The sequence below is a fragment of the Bison bison genome, unplaced genomic scaffold (genome assembly GCF_000754665.1).
Source record: "Bison bison bison isolate TAMUID 2011002044 unplaced genomic scaffold, Bison_UMD1.0 scf7180017864478, whole genome shotgun sequence".
NCBI lineage: Eukaryota > Metazoa > Chordata > Mammalia > Artiodactyla > Bovidae > Bison > Bison bison.
This window is the reverse complement of record NW_011495038.1, coordinates 1764397-1784698: the sequence shown is the minus strand read 5'-3', so window position 1 is coordinate 1784698 and position 20302 is coordinate 1764397. Positions and strand designations below refer to the sequence as shown.

At 43.5% G+C, this 20302-nt stretch overlaps 1 protein-coding gene across 1 annotated transcript in view; it reads left to right on the top strand.

The window, feature by feature from the left end:
* Window positions 1-20302, top strand: part of MAML2 (mastermind-like 2 (Drosophila)) — a 402462-nt gene that overhangs the window by 270990 nt on the left and 111170 nt on the right. The window contains exon 3 of the mRNA XM_010862134.1: window positions 1-693. Within this exon, the coding sequence (XP_010860436.1) occupies window positions 1-693 (693 nt within the window). The remainder of the gene's footprint in view (window positions 694-20302) is intronic.

Sequence of the window (20302 nt, the reverse complement as noted above, 5' to 3'; positions counted from 1 at the left end):
AAACAGATTGCTGCCAACCGGCAGCAGCATGTCCGGATGCACCAGCAACAGCAGCAGCACCAGCCCACTAGCTGGCCAGCCTTGCCCTCCTCGGCAGGGCCCTCCCCAGGCCCCTTCGGGCAGGAGAAAATCCCTAGCCCCTCTTTCGGCCAGCAGCCGTTCAGCCCCCAGAGCACCCCCATGCCGGGGGTCACGGGCGGCGGCAGCCAGTCGAAGGTCATGGCGAACTACCTGTTCAAGGCCAGCCCCTCGGCCCAGGGAGGGCCGCTGGACGTGCTCCTGCAGCCCAAGCCACAGGACCTCAGCCGGAGCTTTCTGAACAACCCGCACCCGGCCATGGAGCCCCGGCATGGCAGCACCAAGCCTTTGTTCCATTTTAACTCGGATCAAGCCAACCAGCAGATGCCTTCCGTGTTGCCTTCCCAGAGCAAGCCTTCACTCTTGCATTACACCCAGCAGCAGCCGCAGCAGAGCTCCATCACGGTTCAACCACAACAGCAGCAGCCGCAGCCACAGCAGCAGCAGCAGCAGCAGCCACAAGCGCAGCAGCCAGCGGCCCAACCCACCCAGCCTCTCTCAAACCAGCCCTTGCTGAGGGCCCCGTTACCACTGCAGCAAAAGATCCTCCTGCAGAAGATGCAGAATCAGCCTATCACGGGACTGGGGTACCAAGTCTCCCAGCAGCACAGACAGGTAAGGGCCGCGGTCCTCCCCACCCAGAGTCCCCAGACACCACGGAGCTCAGTCACCATGCTCTGGTTACCATTGTGCTTGTGTCAGGACAGAATCAAGACCCCAAAGACAGCAGTGGTCCTGACAGATGCCTCTGAAGACCTCCTGAGGGTTCCCTTGAGGCATCCGGTGGCAAGAGCATCTTCCTTGTAGAGCGGCTCTGTCTCTGGGGTCTGCTCTTGCTTGTTAAGAATGTTGCCTGAGGATCGGTGCCTTTAGTGACATGTCCGGTTGTCAGTAATCTTCTGATAATGCCCATGCCTGGTGCCTATTCGTTCAGTCGATAAATCAGTCACTAAGTCGACATGCATGTCCTGAGTACCTGCCATGTGCATGATGTTGCGATTATGCTGAGTACTGAAATAAGGCCAGACGTGATATTAAGAGTGTTGAATGGCGAATATCCACCCACACCAACCCACTGAAGTGTCTAAATGTCCAGCCCATCATAGTAGATCCGGCTGTGACTCCATACTCGTGCATAAGGCTTGAGTACCCACCTCAAGTAAGACGTGTTCTCTGTCTGCAAGTTCAGTCTGGAGAGGGCGACAGGCTTTAAAAACAATCATTTTAATACTGAGTGGAAAGGATAATGATATGGAGCACGAAGGCTGGGTATTTACCGAGCAGGGGGACATCAGGGAAGATTGCTGGAGAAAGTCAAGTGTGAGTTAAGTGTTAAAGGGTGAAATTGTCATGACTACAAACAGAAAAAAAAAAAAAAATCTGTGGTTACCTTGTATCCTGCAGTTAACATAAAGCGGAGGTCTTATTCTGCCCCAAATAGGAATCCTATGAGGAGATAGCTCTGTCTCCAGAGCATACACTGGTGAATCAGAGCTGCTCCCCAGAGAATTTGAAAGGAAAAAAAATCCTTCCTGGAATAAGTGAAGGGAGGAAGGAAGGCAGGAAGGCAGGAAGGCAGGAAGGGAGACTGAATGTTGCTTTGTGCATGTAATTTGACAGGTCTCTGTTAGTGTCCAAGCACAGACAGCATGTGACATGTCAAAACAATATGTCAGGACAGTGTGACGGCACAGAGCCTAATTCCAGTCATATTCCTCGAGTAGTTTGTGTGGCTGCTGCCCAGAAAAGAATGCCACCAGCAGCACAGACCGTGGCCAAGCTAACCTTCGCCCTAGATATATGCCAGGAGAAAACCAGACCCAACCAGGATTCAAGAGCTGTGTCCCAAGTACAGCTCTCAGTTTTTAACCGCCTACAAAGTGTGTTTTTCTATCGTAGATTGTGAAGAATGGACTCAGAGTAGAATGCTGTGTATATTTTACAAAGTTCCATTTTTAACATGGGTAATTTTGGGATCATTTGAAAACAAACAGTATTGTGGAATTACTTTCTAATATTATGTGTAGCCATTTTGCTGTGACTGAATCTGGGTTTAAATTCTTACTCGGATATTCTAGCTGTATGAACCTCAAGCAAACTAGTGAACCTCTGTAAGCCTTAGTTTTCTCACCTGTAAATGAGGGTGGTAATGTATATCCTAGGATTTGGGGAGAATAAGTGATATCTTTCTCAGGCCAGCATCTAGAATAAAGTTGGCTATTACTGTGCTTATCATGGAAAAGGCCTTATATGATATCAAAATATTTTTAGCAAGCATTACTTTTATGCAGGAGATCCCTTGGAGTCAGTCTCAGATTTTAACATAAGCAGTACTAAAGGAATAAAAGAGAACCAACCTTAGTTCTGTCTAGCACTATGGTGAGTGGGTAGTGATTTACATTTCCTGGGCCTGGACTTCTGACTGTAAAAGTGGAAATAATAAATAATGAGATATTACTGAGTCATGATTTATTGACTACTTATAACTGACATGACTTCTGTCTCCCTTACTGGTATCTCATTTTACTCATATAAGGTAATTACCATTATTCTCATGTTACAAATGAGGCAGCTGAAGCTCAGAGAAGTTAAATAAGTTTTCCAAAGTTACACAGATAACAAGTAGCAGAGGCATGATTCTAATGGTCTACTTTGAAGGCTGTACTTTCAGCCATGAGGCTGTACCACTCACAAGTAGGATATGCTTGGAAATGAGTTTGTACATCATTGTGAAATTCTCAAAAGAAATATTTCGTATAATACTGAACCATATTTACATAATCTACATAGCAAATTAAGTTTAGGGGGTAATAAAGTCTCATCTTGAATTACCTTCAGCGTTCTTAAAGAAAAAAATCAAACAATATCTGTGTGACCTTTGATCTTCCTGAGAATGAGCATTACGAAGCTTAACCAAAATAAACAATGTGCAACAGGAAATATAGCTCTTTGGTGCCCCATCAGCCCTTCTTTGGGAGCCTTCCTGCCACCTCCAGCATCCTCTGTCCTGTTTCCGCCTCCATTGCTCATGTTAACAACTGTCTACCACATTTCTGATCGCTTGGCCTCCACCCTGGCTCCCCAGGGCCCAAGCACCCCAATGGGTGCTAATGGACAAACTGACAAGCATCTTCCAGTGTGTTAGATAATTTTTTACTTTTCCTGGTGCATGCGACACTTACAATGCCAAGATAATTTTCATCTTCAAGAAGGACCTCAGGTAGCAGAAATGGTGGTGACATTGGCTGGTGGCAATGGCTCTCCATTCAAAGCCTAAGCTCAGCCGTATCAATTGAACTGTATTGTCCCTTCCGACTCAATGAAGGATGACTTCGATGAAGTATGACTGAAGTGTCCTGTGTCTGAGTTGTGAGCAAGTGTATCACTGCTGCTAAGTCACTTCAGTCGTGTCCGACTCTGTGCAGCCCCATAGATGGCAGCCCACCAGGCTCTCCTGCCCCTGGGATTCTCCAGGCAAGAACACTGGGGTGGGTTGCCATTTCCTTCTCCAGTGCGTGAAAGTGAAGTCGCTCAGTTGTGTCCGACTCTTAGCAACCCCATGGACTGCAGCCCACCAGGCTCCTCCATCCTTGGGATTTTCCAGGCAAGAGTACTGGAGTGGGGTGCCATTGCCTTCTCTATATCACAGCTCTGTAGTCAAATAAATGTCACCCTCTTGAAAGCATTCACTTTTAGAGGGCTTGGGTCCATTCTAATCATGGTGCTGTTGTTCGATACAGTTGCAGAGTTTTTTCCCAGGGATTGTCTTCAGAGCTTTTAGCACATCAAGGAGATTATTATTACTATAGTAATATTCATCTTGTCAGGGCTATTTTTGAAAACAGTCAAACTGAGTATTGCTGCTTTGGGTCAAAAAAACAAAGAATAACTACAGTATGATGGAACTGCATTTCAAATTTTCTTTGTGAACTTTCTCTGAAGATAAAGAAAGTAAATGTGTTGCTGAAGATGATCATTTTGAGAAGTGATTTTCGCTTGGATGTACATATTTCTAGGTTTTTCCATTTTTATTGTCTCATCCAGTATGTTGCTAAGTATTCTCAGCTCAAAGAGGGTAGTTTTAACTCTGCCATTCATAGCAGAGAGTAGAGATCTGTGTTCTCATTTCAGATTAGCCAAATCTCTGATACTCATGACCAAAGTTATGGGCAAGCAGGGATTGGAAATTAAGCAGTTCTTATGTTTCTCAACTAAAGAATCCTGAACAAAAATAGTAGTCATGGATTATTTTTTTTCTGCTTGTCATACTCACTTTGTGTCAAACACAGGAAGATTTACTAATGAAATATGCTAATTGGGACACTCTAGCTTTGGGAATGGTGGAAAGCCTGGCTCTCTGCTACAAAATAGTAGATTGAATTTGTTGATCATTTGTTTAGAATTTACCCAATAGGCTAGGCAAAGATGACCTTCTCTTCACCCTCAGAACTCTGAACCCACACAGGGCTGCATGCTCAGGCAGAGGCTGAAATTGAGGGGTTCATATGTCCTTCTCTCTTTATTGGGTACCCTGTTCTCCGAGATGTGAATGACATCCAAGAGTTGGATGCAGCATAATCGAATTGTTGGAGACATTTTTATCGTTCCACGCCTGGAGTGGTTTTAAGTAATCCATTCCCTGGAGGCTGGGAGAACAAATGGTATTTGGTGTTTCACAAAATGTCTTCAGCAACTCTGTCTTGCTGATGTTTGGGGCTTGGCAAATGGAAATCCCCCCTGGCTATAATTTTCTTCTTTTTCCTATTGGAAGGTTATGGGAGAGGGCAGGAGAGGGGTGTAGTGCATGCAGTTCTGATTTATCTTCAAGTCACTGAATACTTGCTTTAAGGTGTAAGAGAATTATTGGTTGACCAGGGCTCATGAGAGTTCAATTCAAAGCCTTAACCTCTTCAACTAGAATACGGTCTTTTTCAGAGCTATATAATCAGACACTTGAAAGCGTGATTTTTTTTTTCTAACATTAGAGCCATGAAACTCGAGTGGATTCTATATTTGGTTTAGAATTTTCCCATCTCTAAAAATTCTGAGAGGGAAGGCAGCCAGTGAATGGATGGTTTGTTATGACCAAAACATAAATTTGTACATTTCCTTTTTAGTTTAAAGCCAAGTTCTTCGATCATATATTAAGAACCTCAACCCACTCTCTCTACCTAACCAAGTTTATCCTTCAGTACTCTATATATCAACCATTGACATAAATCAAGCAGTGTTCTCCTCCCCTCATCTTTAGGTTAATCTTGGGTGTAGCTAATCTTAAAGATGAACACTCAAAAGATTGTTTCCCATTTGGCCTAGCTGAGGTTGGAGGAATGAGCACTTAACTGCAGCTCTCATGTACTGACAATGCTTCTGAATCCGTATAATTGCCCAGAGAAAGTTCCAGAGAAGAAATAGAACCTTCAATCAATTGGGAATGCCTTTTCCAGTAGGAAAATATGAATTCAGAGTTCTGCAACAATATACCATTCAATTCACCCCTTTGCTGGGGGATAGAGGGTTAAAGTGTCAGTCAATTAGGCTAGTGCCAGGGTTTGGTTTTAGGGGCCAGAATCAGGTGAGGGAAAGTCAGGAGCATGAAAGGCCAAAGACAGAACCTAGCCAAAATCCTAAAAATGCTGGGAAACAAGATTAGTCAGTATACTCAGAATCCAGGAGTGAATTTGAAATTTCACAAGTGATATCTAGAGTTGAAATTAGGATAGAGACTTGGGAGATGAGTCTAGGTGGTCATCACAAATGACCCTCAACCATTTGATGATTTCCATTATGACTTACCTTGGCTGGGTTAGGCTGGCAAAAGGAAAAAGAGCTGGTACAAATGTTGCCCATGGCAGGCGAGGAGCATTATTTTTATATTTTCATTTTATCTTTGATAGTTCATCATTTATGTTTACACAGGAAGCAAAATTTGTTTTTGATGCCCCATGAAACTAGTGCTAAGGCCAGGATCCAAAGTAAATTTCCAGACACACACGTTAATATAATTTGTACTGAAAACTCTTGACCGGCAAAATTAGCAGAAGAGATTTTGCTTGTGTTCTATTGGTGTTCATTGGTTTATTTTAACAAGAGTACCAACTCTGTGCCATATATAAATCATCCAAATGGTTGTTGTTTAGTCACTCAGTCGTGTCTGACTCATTGTGACCCCATGGACTGCAGCACTCCAGGCTTCCCTGTCGTTCACCATCCAAATGGTAGATATTATTAATGTTTTTTTTTAATATCAGTAAATGAGGACACTGAGGCTTAGAGAGGTTAAATAACTTTCTCAGAGTTAGTCAGTAACTCATCTGATTTTAAGCCTACTGATAAATACCATGCTGCCTAAGGAAATAGCTATCGGTGGTCTGAGTTGTGTTAACAGGGTCTTTATTTATGATATCTGTGACATTTCACCATTGTCTACATTCTCAGTGTTTTCTAAATCAGGCAAAATTTAAGCCAGTTTTGTTGCAGTTGCCTTATCCCAATCTATAGATCTCTAGTCTCCTGTTTGCCCAACCTGGAGCCAAGAACTAAAGATTCTAAGCTAAATTGAGTACAGTTCTATTCACTCTAGCAATAGCTGTATTCATTCATTCAAAAAAATATTTGTTGAGTACCTACTCTATCAGTACTATCTACTGATACTACAACTGAGAAAAAAGATGAAGGTGTGATGTAGTAAGGGGGAAAATAAAATATTTTAAGTTTTAAAAATTAAAACATCACAGAGTGTTTTCAAGTTGCTCTATTTTCATCATACTGTGGACTTACTCCTGCTTCTGTTGCTAGGCTGATTTGTTGCCGGGCTTACTGGTACCTCTGATCCCTGATAAAAATGGGAAAAACCCAAGGGAATGGTATGTGATTTAGTTTGCAAAGCAAAAACTCCAAAGGCTTTGTTAGATTTTTGAACTGATAAAGAAAATTTAACCACTCTTTTCCTTTAACATGATCCATCAAGATTTGAGAAACTGTTCAGGGTCACAGAGTTTTACAAGAGGGTGAAACCATAATTCTTGCATGTATTCATTCATTCATATGATGAAAATTTATTGAGAACCTACAGTGTGTCTGGAATTGAAAACTAAAAGCTTAACTGATCCAGAGAACCCTCATTGCATTCATCTAAAAATCTGGAAGGCATGCTTCCTCTCCTCAGCTAGTTTTTAATCAGAAGGAGACATCTTTCCCTAATACTATTGGGTTCCCATTGGGTACACCTACTATCTCATCCTCATCCACTTTATGTAGTAACTGAGCCCAAATCATCTGGGCTTTTCCCCAAGTTTTCAAGTTCAACTTTGAGCATGTTATTTTAACCTTTTATAGACTAGAACTCTGCTGGATATTCCACTTTCATTTCTATTTCACTTTATCATCCTACTATGCAATAGCTTGGATCACAATAAAGTGAATTGGTATAAAGCAACAATTAACTCTTGATTCCCTCCATAAAGAAATAAACACAGTAACCAGAAGGGTATGTTGGCCTTGGAATCATAATACATAGGGTTTAAATCCATCGTTAGGGGAATGGCTTCTATTATTCTCATTTCAAGGTCTTTGTCCATGGCTTACATCAGTCCATAAGAGCTATGCATTTAAAGCATTAGTGGTAATTTAGCCTGTTGAATACCAAGTTTCTAACTAGGGAAAAAGAGGGTATGAGGTTAAGAAATAGATTTGATCCTGGAGATGGAAATGCAAAAGGGTTAATGGAAAGTCTGACAGATATTTAACTGTAATGTGCATTAATGTAAGTGACTCAAACAATCCCCTTTGCACCAGTTCTAATTAGTTTTGCCTTTTCTAATCAGATGTCAGTTCTTATCAGTTCGGTAGAGGGGGGTGGTGTGGATTCTTCTTGTGAAATCAAAAGGAAGCCAAAACCCATTTAGCCTGCGCACCAATCAGTAAATGTTCCTATTAATGGTTAATTAAAGTCAGGCACAAAGACTTGAGATTCAGAAGGTGTTTACAATAAGTTCTAGGTTTGAAACAAAAGACCACATAAATATTTAGACTTCTCAGATCAGAGAGATGTGATGTGAGTGAATCATCTTACTCTTTTATTAATGCATTGTGATGCAAGCAAGGAAGACTGAACTTACACACACAGAGCCCAGGCAGCTCTCTGGATGCTAATTAGAGAACTCTGTATGAATATTTGCATTTTATGCAATGAATCTGAACAATAAAGTGACACCTTCCTTAGAGCAGAATAGACGGAGGCCAGTGAGTACTCTCCTGTGCATTCTGCAAAAATCAAGTTTCGAGGTCCCTGAGGATGGCAGAATGGAGGTAGCTGACCTGTTTCCCTTTCTTTCTACTGCTGATTCCCTCCACCATGAATCACTGGCATTTTCCACAGTTTGCTTTTCACAGGAGCTTAAGTCCAGCTCCACCTTTAGGAAACATGAACTTCATAAACAAGGAGCTTTTCTGGCCCTGCGTCCTGTGGCCCACACATCTTTGGCTCACATCTCGACTTTGTGTCTCTGAGTCTTTGTCGAGTCCCCTCTCCTGTTTCACTCTTTAGGAACAGACCGATTCTGAACTTGCCTCTTTTCCCTAGACTCCTTTGAGATCCATTTTATGGCAGGCCTGGAAAAGGGGGTGGCAAGGACATTTAGCCACTGGAGTTGTTATTGGCAACAAGAGTGAAGAGACTTTTCCTGGAAAAGGATGCGTGTTGGGGAGAGCCTGGTGAGCTGGCAGGCCACCTCTGGGTCCCGCAAGCCTCTGGCGCAGGTGAATGAACTGAGTGGACACACCCATGGGCAAAACATTATCCTTCTCGCTGTCCTTCACTGTCTCCTGGAGCTTGCTCAAACTCATGTCCATTGAGTTAATGATGCCATCCAACCATCTCATCCTCTGTCATCTCCTTATCCTCCTGCCTTCAATCTTTCCCAGCATCAAGGTCTTTTCTAGTGAGTCAGCTCTTCACATCAGGTGGCTGAAGTATTAGAGCTTCAGCTTCAGTCTTTCCAGTGAATATTCAGGCTTGATTTCCTTTAGGATTGACTGGGTTGACTGGGTCAATCTCCTTGCTGTCCAATATTGTTGATAAGAACAATAAAGAATTTTATCAATGATATTCCATGTGATTTTTTTAGCTTTTTTTTAATTTATTTTTTATTGAAGGATAATTGCTTTACAGAATTTTTTTGTTTTCTGTCAAACTTCAACATGAATCAGCCATAGGTATAGAACATCAATAATTACCAATAATGACCAAACTGGTCCAAACTGACTTCCCTGGTGGCTCAGACGGTAAAGCGTCTGTCTACAATGAGGGAGACCTGGGTTCTATCCCTTGGTCGGGAAGATCTGCTGGAGAAGGAAATGGCAATCCACTCCAGTACTATGGCCTGGAAAATGGACAGAGGAGCCTGGTAGGCTACAGTCCACGGGGTTGCAAAGAGTTGGACACTACTGAGCGACTTCACTTACTTACTTAATGACCAAACACAATCGCTCCTCATAAGTAATTGACAGGAACAAGTGATTATCATGTTGTTTTATAAGGTTGCTGATAGAGGTTACTGTCAGGTAATCTGGGAATACAGAGATGAAGCACCTAGTACAGCCTCGGGAACCAGAAAAGGTTTCCTGGAGGAGGTATCATCTAAGCGCCTACCTCAAGGAAGAATAGGAATTAGTGAGGTAGATGGGAAAAGACCCTCCAAGCAGAGGCTGAGTTCTTTTGGAAGATTCCAAGCAGTTCAATGTGGCTGGACTGCAGTGTGCAAGGTCAGGAGAAGACAGATAAGACTAGAGTGGTAAGCGGGGCACCAGATCATAAGGAGCCTTAAACACCAGTGTAAGGAGGTTAGGAATTCATCCCGAGGGCAACAGGAAGTTATGGAGAGAAGCCTACAGGTTGTTTTTAAACAGAGGCATAACTGTTGCCTACCACAGAGTAGCTGTGAAATTCAGACATGTTGAATGTAAAGAAACAGATTTGCTCTGCAGAAAAGTTCCAGTGTAGGGAATACACTGGGGGACCCCAGGCGAGGGGCACAGAGACCTTCACCAGATCTATATGCCCAGAATATTCCAGAGATTTTGAACGTGCAGTTGCTGTGGGCCCAGGAAGCTCCTGCCTTCTGTCTAGGGCAGGGACCCTGGAATGTTCCTGTGGGTTCACTAGTCCTCTGCCCTGTCCCCCAACCCCCTACCCCCGCTGCTCACACATGGCTTCTCTATGGCCAACTCTGGACTTCCACTCTTGCTGCAGAGGACTTGATCCATCCATTTGATCTCTTATAGCTCCCTTTCCATCTTCAAGCATGCTCAAGTCCTCAACACCCTTTCAAAATAACTTCTCATCAGCCCTCCCTCCCCTGTGACACCCCAATTTCCCAGTAACCAGGCTCAGGACCTCTGAGTCAGTATAATTCTTCCCTGTCCACCTCAGGCTACCTTCCCTGGTGGCCACGGAGGCCACAGATGATCATCCACACCTCTTTCTCTTCTCCGTGTCCACTACTGCGGCCCACATGTTCATGTTATTGCAATATTCCCCCATCCCTCCCAGTAATGGGCTGGGGAGTGGGTCTAAGAAATTCTGCCTTGCTCTATACTCCTGAGGGCTGAAGCCAGTCGGGGTTCCAGACACGTCTGTGGCCTCCCCCCTGGAATTACAGCCTTACCCAAGATCCAGCCCCTCGTTGAGGCTCCTTCCACTTCTCAGGATCAGCTCTCCTCCCTTTGAGGGTCTTTTGCTCAACCACTGCCTTTTCTCCACTGGCCACAGATCCTGTTCAGATCCTGGCGCAGACAGTTGTGAGATGTCCTGGACCCCCAGCCCTGGCCCCCTCCATCCCCGCCCTTACTGCCCATGCTGCTGCCATCAGCCTTCCTCAGGCTGTGAAATAGGGACAGTCCCGTCTCTCCCTCCTCTGGTGCACACAACTTAGGGAAAACTCCTCCAGCACAGTTTAAACATTGCATTATACTTCCATTTCAGTATCTGCTGGGCCCAGTGACCTGGGAATTCCTAGTGAGTCCAGTCCCTGCCATTTCCCTTCTCCCTCTGAACTCACAGAGCATTCTGCATCTCTTATTGCATTCATTGCTTTTTTTAAACCTTTAATTGTTGTTAAGTCTGCATTTTAACCCCTCCACTAAGCAGTAAGCTTGAGACCAGAGTTTATCATTCATCTTTGTACCTCCAAGGATTAACAGAGGAAGTCCCAACATACAGACACAGAAACAGAGAGGAGGAAAGAAGAAAAGAAGGAAGGGAAATAAATCAGCTATACTCCAATAAAAATTAATTTTAAAAACTTGGTAAAAGATTAAAAAAATGAAGTTATGGTGTGTGTGTGTGTGTGTGTGAGAGAGAGAGAGAGAGAGAGAGAGAGAGAGAGAGAGAATGTGTTATAGGCTGTGTGATCTTGAAATCAAAGGCTGTATGGTCTTAAATTATAGGTTTGAATAATTTGACACTGATCTGAATGTAAAATGTACATTAATGAGACTTTATACATTGCTTACTTCTAAAAATGTTGTAAGTGCCTTAATGACCACAGTCGTGGCCAAGTTACTTAATATCCCTGAAACTGACCTGCATCATCTGTAAAGTGAGAACACCACCTATTCTATAGGATTCTTGAACACAATCCATGAAATAACCCATAAGACATGCGACAAATACAAGGCCTGCACCTGGTAGGCAATTCACAAGTGCTGGCTTGCTTCTCTTTACAAAATAAGGACCCTCCGAACCAAATCCATTCAAACAATCCAAATTAAATGTTAGTAGACACTTGCAACGGGTGATTTCCAAAACTGAACTCTCATTTAACTCTGTGTTTCCAGGCAACTAAAACAAAAGGAATCATGTGGGGAGGTAGGGGTTCTTTTTTTTTTTTTAATATAAAGGAAAGTGTCCTGATTCATCAATGCAAGCAGTTTTTCCTGGAAGTAAATTCAAAGCCCCATTTATCATTGGGGGAATTAGATAACGTGACGGGACGTCTTCCACTGGGAATCTTGTGAAGATGCTGACAATGTTTACTTCGATGTTTCTGTTATTAAGCTGCATTATGAAATCTGAAGCCAAAATCCTAGATTTTAGTTCAGTGACTCCTTTTCCCCAGCTAGCTGAGATAATGTGGTCAGATGTAATGTTTTCTACAACTCTGTTCAGTGGTTTTCTTACACTTTTAGCAAGAATACTTCTTTCCTTTCCTCCCCCTTCCAGGTTTCCTTTAGGGCAAAGATTACAAACCAGAGTTCTGGTTTATCCCAAGAGCAGAATTTAGAGATCGTATAGGAATGCATAATTAAAATTCCCATTAGACTGCCTCACTCAAATATCAATTGTTTTGAATGAGTCTCTGGCAAACCCTTGCACTGTGTAAAGTAGATTAGACCTGTGGAATGTCTACTTCAGAATCAGATTTCAGGGAGACTTCTCAAATCCATTTAAGCTATAATCTTCTCCCTCCATATAAAACAAAACAAAACTTTAAACTTCAGATGTGACCCACCAAGCTCATTAAAAATCGCCATGAAAAAAAATCAGCAATTGGTATATTTATCATCCAACAAATATTTTAAGCACCTCATGTATACAGAAAACCATTCCAGCTGCTGTTCAGCCACTAACTCATGTCCAGCTCTTCGCAACCCCATGAATTGCAGCACCCCAGACTTCCCCATCCTTCACCATCTCCTGAAGTTTACTCAGACTCATATCCATTGAGTCAGTGATGCCATCCAACCATTTCACCCTCTGTCTCTCCCTTCTCCTCCTGCCTTAAATCTTTCCCAGCATCAAGGTCTTTTCCAATGAGTCAGCTCTTCGCCTCTGTTGGCCAATGTATCAAAGCTTCATACAAACTCCATGAACAGTATGAAAAGGGGCCGCATGGGAATGAGAAATACAGCACAGGAATATTCTGGAACCAGACTTGTTGCTCAATATCGTACCTTGAGTAATCAGACTTTCTTTACTTCTTTTGTTACAGTTTTATTCTATAATCTGAATTTTATGTGTATAAAATAGAATTGTTGCTGTTGTTGTATAGTCACTAAGTCATGTCCAGCTCTTTGCAACTCCATGGACTGTAGCCCGCCAGGCTCCTCTGTATGGGATTTCCCAAGGCAAGAGTACTGGAGTGCATTGACATTTCCTACTCCAAGGGATCTTTCCAACCCAGGGATCAAACCCACAGCTCCTGCATTGGCAGGCAAATTCTTTACTGCTAAGCCACCAGGGAAGCCCAAAATATAGTTACTGGCCTCATTTTAAAATTTTTATTTTTATCAAAATAACATGCACATAATTCTAAAAGACAAGCAGTGCTAAAATGCAAAAGCTATTCGCTGGCACCCCCATCTCCCACCCTTAGTCTCTAGGGGAAACACTGTCATCATTTGAATTGCTTTTTCTGCATCATATTTCTAATTTTATCCATACCAAATACCTCTTGATTTATTCATTTTGAGCGCTACTTCTGATTATAATGGATGAAGATTTTCATTCTGTTCCCAGCCCTTTCTACCTCTCCCCCTTTGCTACCATAGGGTTATGTCAAAATTTTACTTAAGTCCTTATCAGTGTTTTCAGGGTCATGAAGAGAGAAATAGTGTTTCCTGCTAAGACCAGCAGTATATATAACTATAATTCCTCTCCCAAGTGACATGTCCAACTTTTTTTGTGTGTGTGAAGTTTCTTTGACTCTCTGGCTAAGTCTTCTCATACCATCCAGCAGCTCTGTAAAACATCTCAGTACATTTTCCTCACTTTGATTCCTGTCAGAGAATCTCTCTGCTCCGTTTCCTTTTCTAGGTTTGTTTCCCCTGGAGTCCTCTGTCCCCACAACAAGCCTGCTGGGTGTTCTCTAGGTCTGCTGACACAGCGTCATCCTAGGCCTTCATGCCACCATGCTGGGAATCCCTTCAAGTCTTTCCTTTGTCAGAGTCCCTGTTTCTGGCTCCTTTGTGTTTCTCTATTTGTCTGTGTACTCTTATGTTGGTAGACTGTTGGTGGCTCAGGTGGTAAAGAATCTGCCTGCAATGTGGGAGACCCGGGTTCTATCCCTGATTCGGGAAGATCCCCCAGAAAAGAGAATGGCTACCCAACTCCGGTATTCTGGCCTGGAGAATTCCATGGACAGAGGAGCCTGCTGGGCTATAGCCCATGTGGTTGCAGAGAGTTAGACACGACTGAGCGACTTTGACTTTTCACATGTTTGCCAATAGCTTCCTGAAAATCTTGAAACCTTCAGAGAAATCATAAGCCGTTTGAGATGATAAGGAAAAAATTTCAAAACATGAAGCAAGAAAATTGTTGACCATAGACAATGTCCTCGTAAGCGTACTTAGCTGTACCGTGTGCAAGAAGGAATGAGAAAGATCCTTTCATTATTGAGCACCAACTGTGTGCTAAGTGCTTCTTATGGGACCTTCCTAAGAAATAGGAATCATTTTCTCCTCTTTTTAAAAAAGTTATTCATTTATTTTTGGCTACACTGGGTCTTCATTGCTTTTTACAAGGGCTTTCTCTAGTTGCAGCGAGCAGGGGCTCCTCTCTAGTTGTATCATGCGAGCTTCTCATTGCAGTGGCTTCTCTGGTGGAGCTCAGGCTCTAGGGCACGCAGGCTTTAGTAGCTGCCGTGGGCTCTTTGCAACATTTGGGCTCTAGAGCTCGAGCCCATAGTTGTGGCACGTGGGCTCAGCGGCCCCGCAGCATGCAGCATCCTCCTGAACCAGGGATCGAACCCATGTCCCCTGCATCGGCAGGTGGACTCTTAGCCACTGGACCACCAGGGAAGTCCTTCTCCTCTCTATCTATGAGGAAGTTAAGAACAGAGTGACTTGGTATTAATAATTTGCCTGCAACGTATAGCTCTCAGGTGGCAGAGCTGGAATTCATATCATGTTTGTCTGCTTCTAACCACACTCTGTTCAGTGTCTCTCTTAGCCAACAAGCACGAATGCAGAATCCTTGCCCTCAAGGAGTTTGCTCAACTATGTCTTTAATCCAATGTCAGACAATTTTCTGGCCCAATATGCTGACTGCCCTTCTACATATGCGTGTGTGTTTGTGTGTGTGTGTGTGTGCAGTTTAACTCTGGTTAATAGAATATCTATTTTCATAGTCCCATGTATATCGTTGAATATTTTTTCTGTGAAATTCTGGAACAGAGCTATCTTCAAAGGAGATTTCTGTTCTTTATCCCCCTCTATTTATTAGGGATTAGGCAGTTACAGTCTGATCTGGTTACAACTGAAAATATGTGAGTGGTTTTGCCCTTCTCCCTGGTGGATTTTTGGTTTCTCTGCCAATCAGTTCATTGGCTGACATTTATCACATTTAGCTCCAGCCTAAGGGGACATCCCGGGTAACTAACTGCATAGAAGGGATGATGCATGCTTCTGGCTGTGTACTGTACCTGCGGGTTACACCAAGCTCTCATTACCTGGAAATCTGTACCGTTAGCTCTCTCAGAAACAAAGCAGGACAGTAAGTACAAGGGGTAGAAGCACAGGAAAGGGTTTTTAAATGAACGAAAGAAGATAGAATCAGTAGACATGTTACTAATGTGGAAGCAAACAAATACATGCGTGCACTTCATTCCTGCTGGCACAGTGAAGCCCTCCAACAGCTGTCCTCACCTGGAGGGCTTGACGCTTCAGCTACAGCTCTCATTAAAGGAGGGAGACTCTTGACACAGTAAAATTCTGGGGCTGGAGCAAAGAGAAAGTTCCTCCACACTCCTAGCACTGTTCTCTAGCAGTGTCTTGGCGGCTGTTTCAGTACACCGGCTCTCGGAGACAGAAACATGAGCCCTTTCATTCGGTAAACATGAGCCCTTTCATTCGGTCAGAAATTAGAAGCAGGTAACTGCTTTTTGAACAGTCTCCACTTTGGAGTGTTGGGTTCCAAAAGTTCACTTTTAATTTGCTTGTTTGGCACCCCTGGTGCATTTTTCCATAGGAACAATTTAAAAAAGGTTTATTAAGTCCTCAGGCGAGCGTGTTTAAAGTCTATTTGACTCATATGGATGGTGAGCGATTAGAGCACTAACCGTGATTTCTCTAACATTACATTAAGAAAAACAAAATTTGTTCAGTGTATGTTGATTGAGCCAGAAGCAGTGGTGGAATCAGGAATGCAATATATTTGGTGAAGCAGAGGATTACAGGACAGGGAAGACACGTGTGCCCCAGGTGTGCATAGACTCTTTGTCATGGAAACCCCCAGCAAGGGGCTCCCCCACTTAGCTGGGCTCCAAGTTTGGAATGCAGAAAATAGGAGTATTTTTCTGCTGAACCTTCATGGCAGAGGTAAGCAAGCCCTCAGCCCAAGGGAAGAGGGAAAATGAGGTTAGTCAAAACATCAACGGGAGGTGGAAGGAAGGTTCAAGAGGAGGGGATAAATGTATACCTATGACTGATTCTTATTGATGTATGGCAGAAACCAACACAACATTGTAAAGCAATTATCCCCCAATTAAAAATAAATAAAATTTAAAAGTAAAACATCAACAGGGAAGGGGCACAGAGCTCTTCATTCCTAAGGGTCATTTATAGACATTTATAATCTGTATGCAGGTCAAGAAGCAACAGTTAGAACTGGACATGGAACAACAGACTGGTTCCAAATTGGGAAAGGAGTGTGTCAAGGCTGTATATTGTCACCCTGCTTATTTAACTTCTATGCAGAGTACATCACGAGAAATGCTGGACTGGATGAAGCACAAGCTGGAATCAAGATTGCTGGGAGAAATATCAATAACCTCTGATATTCAGATGACACCACCTTTATGGAAGAAAGGGAAGAGGAACTAAAGAGCCTCTGGATAAAAGTGAAAGAGGGGAGTGAAAAAGTTAGCTTAAAACTCAACATTCAGAAAACGAAGATAAAGACATTGGATCCCATCACTTCATGGCAAATAATGGGGAAACAATGGAAACAGGGACAGACCTTATTTTGGGGGGCTCCAAAATCATTGCAGATGGTGACTGCAGCCATGAAATTAAAAGACACTTACTCCTTGGAAGTAAAGCTATGACTAACCTAGACAGCAGATTAAAAAGCAGAGACATTACTTTGTCAACAAACGTCCCTCTAGTCAAAGCTATGGTTTTTCCAGTAGTCATGAATGGATGTGAGAGTTGGACTATAAAGAAAGCTGAGCGCAGAAGAATTGATGCTTTTGAACTGTGGTGTTGGAGAAGACTCTTGAGAGTCCCTTGGACTGCAAAGAGATCCAACCAGTCCATCCTAAAGGAAATCAGTCCTGAATATTCATTGGAAGGACTGACGCTGAAGCTGAAACTCCAATACTTTGGCCACCTGATGTGAAGATCTAACTCATTTGAAAAGACGCTGTTGCTGGGAAAGATTGAAGGCAGGAGGAGAAAGGGACAACAGAGGATGAGATGGTTGGATGGCATCACCGACTCTATGGTCATGAGTTTGAATAAACTCCGGTAGTTAGTGATGGACAGGGAGGCCTGGTGTGCTGCAGTACATGGGGTTGCAAAGAGTCGGACACTACTGAGCAACTGAACTGAACTGAACTGATATCATGAAAGTGAAAATGTTAGTCACTCAGTTGTGTCTGACTCTTTGCGACCTCATGGACTGTAGCCCACCAGACTCCTTTGTCTAGGGAATTCTCCAGGCGAGAATAGTAGAGTAGGTAGCCATTCCCTTCTCTAGGGGATCTTCCCAACCTAGGGATCAAACCCAGGTTTCCAGCATTGCAGGCAGATTCTTTACCATCTGAGACACCTATTACCTATATACCTAAAGGTACCTATCTATATGGACTAAATTTTTGTGGACTAAATTTTGTTTATTTGATTTATCAAGATAAAACAGTTTTGAGGGGCTTCCCTGGTGGCTCAGAAGGTAAAGGATCTGCCTGTAACACAGGAGACCAGCACTCAGTCCCTGGGTCGGGAAGATCCCCTGGATAAGGAAATGGCAACTCACTCCTGCATTCTTGCCTGGAGAATCCCATGGACAGAGGAGCCTGGCAGGCTACAGCCCACGGGGTCGCACAGAGCAGTAGGCAGTGAGGGATATGCCAGGGAGACAGCTGGGCCCAGGGGCCCACCAGGCCGTGTGCTCCAGACTCCACACCAGCTCCGAGAGGCAGTGCTTGGCCGATGAGGCTATGTTTTTTGTGTGCTGTAAATCAAGTGCACAGAACTATTTGCTTCTGAAAAAGCAGTTCTCTTACAAGCACGATTATTCCTAAAATAAGGTTTCCACCCACATGTGCAATGACATTGAAACTGCCTACATTGCCAAAATCGGAGGGAAAACCAGAGGGTCAGAGAGATGGGGTAAAATGTAGGAAAAAAGAGACCCCCAGGGAGAAAGAAAGGAAATTGGGGCCAAAAAATGCATTTCTGACCATCCCTTCCTCGATATGAAGATACTTTATAAGGCAATTTAAGCTCTGACAAATTGCCTGTTTCTGTGTGCTAATGCAGATGAAGCCAGCCACTCACAGATCTTTCCATTGGTGCTTCCTCTCACGTTTCATTCGGTGTGGGGGAGGGCAGGTGATGAGGGGCCTGCTGTAAAATTCTTTCACGTTTCTGTGAACACTTGCGGTGGGGTCAGATCTAAATGGATGTGAGCTCAGCATTGCATCCCAAGGCCCAAAGGTCAGGCTCCACTCGGACAGTTTTGACATGGACATTCGTGTTTGTAGAGCAGTAGGTTCATGAAGATCTCCAGAGAGTTCCTTCTCCTCGTACCTAGAGGCAAGAAGTTTTCTCACCTACAGGCAAGAAGTTTCTCAACCCTGTACATGATGTTGGGGAATCTCGGGGACCCTTCCTTGGTCCACCTTGGGTGCACACGTCCTCCAGGGATGCCAGAGGCAAATGGGTTAGAATCTCAGCAAGCCGTTCCTTGGGAGTGTGAGGGCAGTCCCGACTTCCATGGGAATGGGATTCCCTGCCAAATTCAGATGCCACGGCTCCCCTGGGGGACCACGGCCCCTCCCAAGTGGAGGAAGTCGCTGGGAGAAGTTAAGCAGACAGCTCTAAAGGGCTGTGCCCGTGTGTGTGTGTGTGTGTGTGTGTCTCAGTGAAAAGAGAGTAGCCTTCCAAAATTGCCTGCATTGTAGTACATGCGAATTTTAACTTTTTTTAATTAAAAAAATATTTAATACCTGGAATATGTATAGTTACATGCATGCACATAACTGCACACCAATCAATAGGAGAAAAGCAACAAGAAACCTCAATACAAAGATGGGAAAATGACACCAACAGGCATCTTTTGTTAAAAAAAAGTTGTATAAAATAAAATAAGACTAATAAACACAGGATAAAATATACTACTGGTAAACAGGCAAAACAAATTAAAGCAACATGACACCTTATTATATTCATTATGTAGGTAAAAGAAAAATATGTGGCATGTGTGTAAAGCAGTGATAACTCCTATGAGTTGTTGATTCAGTTCAGTTCAGTTCAGTCGCTCAGTCGTGTCCAACTCTTTGAGACCCCATGAATCACAGCACGCCAGGCCTCCCTGTCCATCACCAACTGCCGGAGATCACTCAAACTCATGTCCATCAAGTCGGTGATGCCTTCCAGCCATCTCATCCTCTGTCGTCCCCTTCTCCTCCTGCCCCCAATCCCTCCCAGCATCAGGGTCTTTTCCAATGAGTCAACTCTTCGCATGAGGTAGCCAAAGTACTGGAGTTTCAGCTTTAGCATCATTCCTTCCAAAGAACACCCAGGACTGATCTCCTTTAGAATGGACTGGTTGGATCTCCTTGCAGTCCAAGGGACTCTCAAGAGTCTTCACCAACACCACAGTTCAAAAGCATCAATTCTTAGGCACTCAGCTTTCTTCACAGTCCAACTCTCACATCCATACATGACTACTGGAAAAACCATAGCCTTGACTAGACGGACCTTTGTTGGCAAAGTAATGTCTCTGCTTTTGAATATGCTATCTAGGTTGGTCATAACTTTCCTTCCAAGGAGTAAGCGTCTTTTAATTTCATGGCTGCAGTCACCATCTGCAGTGATTTTGGAGCCCAAAAAAGTAAAGTCTGACACTGTTTCCCCAATCTATTTCCCATGAAGTGATGGGACCGGATGCCATGATCTTCATTTTCTGAATGTTGAGTTTTAAGCCAACTTTTTCACTCTCCTCTTTCACTTTCATCAAGAAGCTTTTTAGTTCCTCTTCACTTTCTGCCATAAGGGTGGT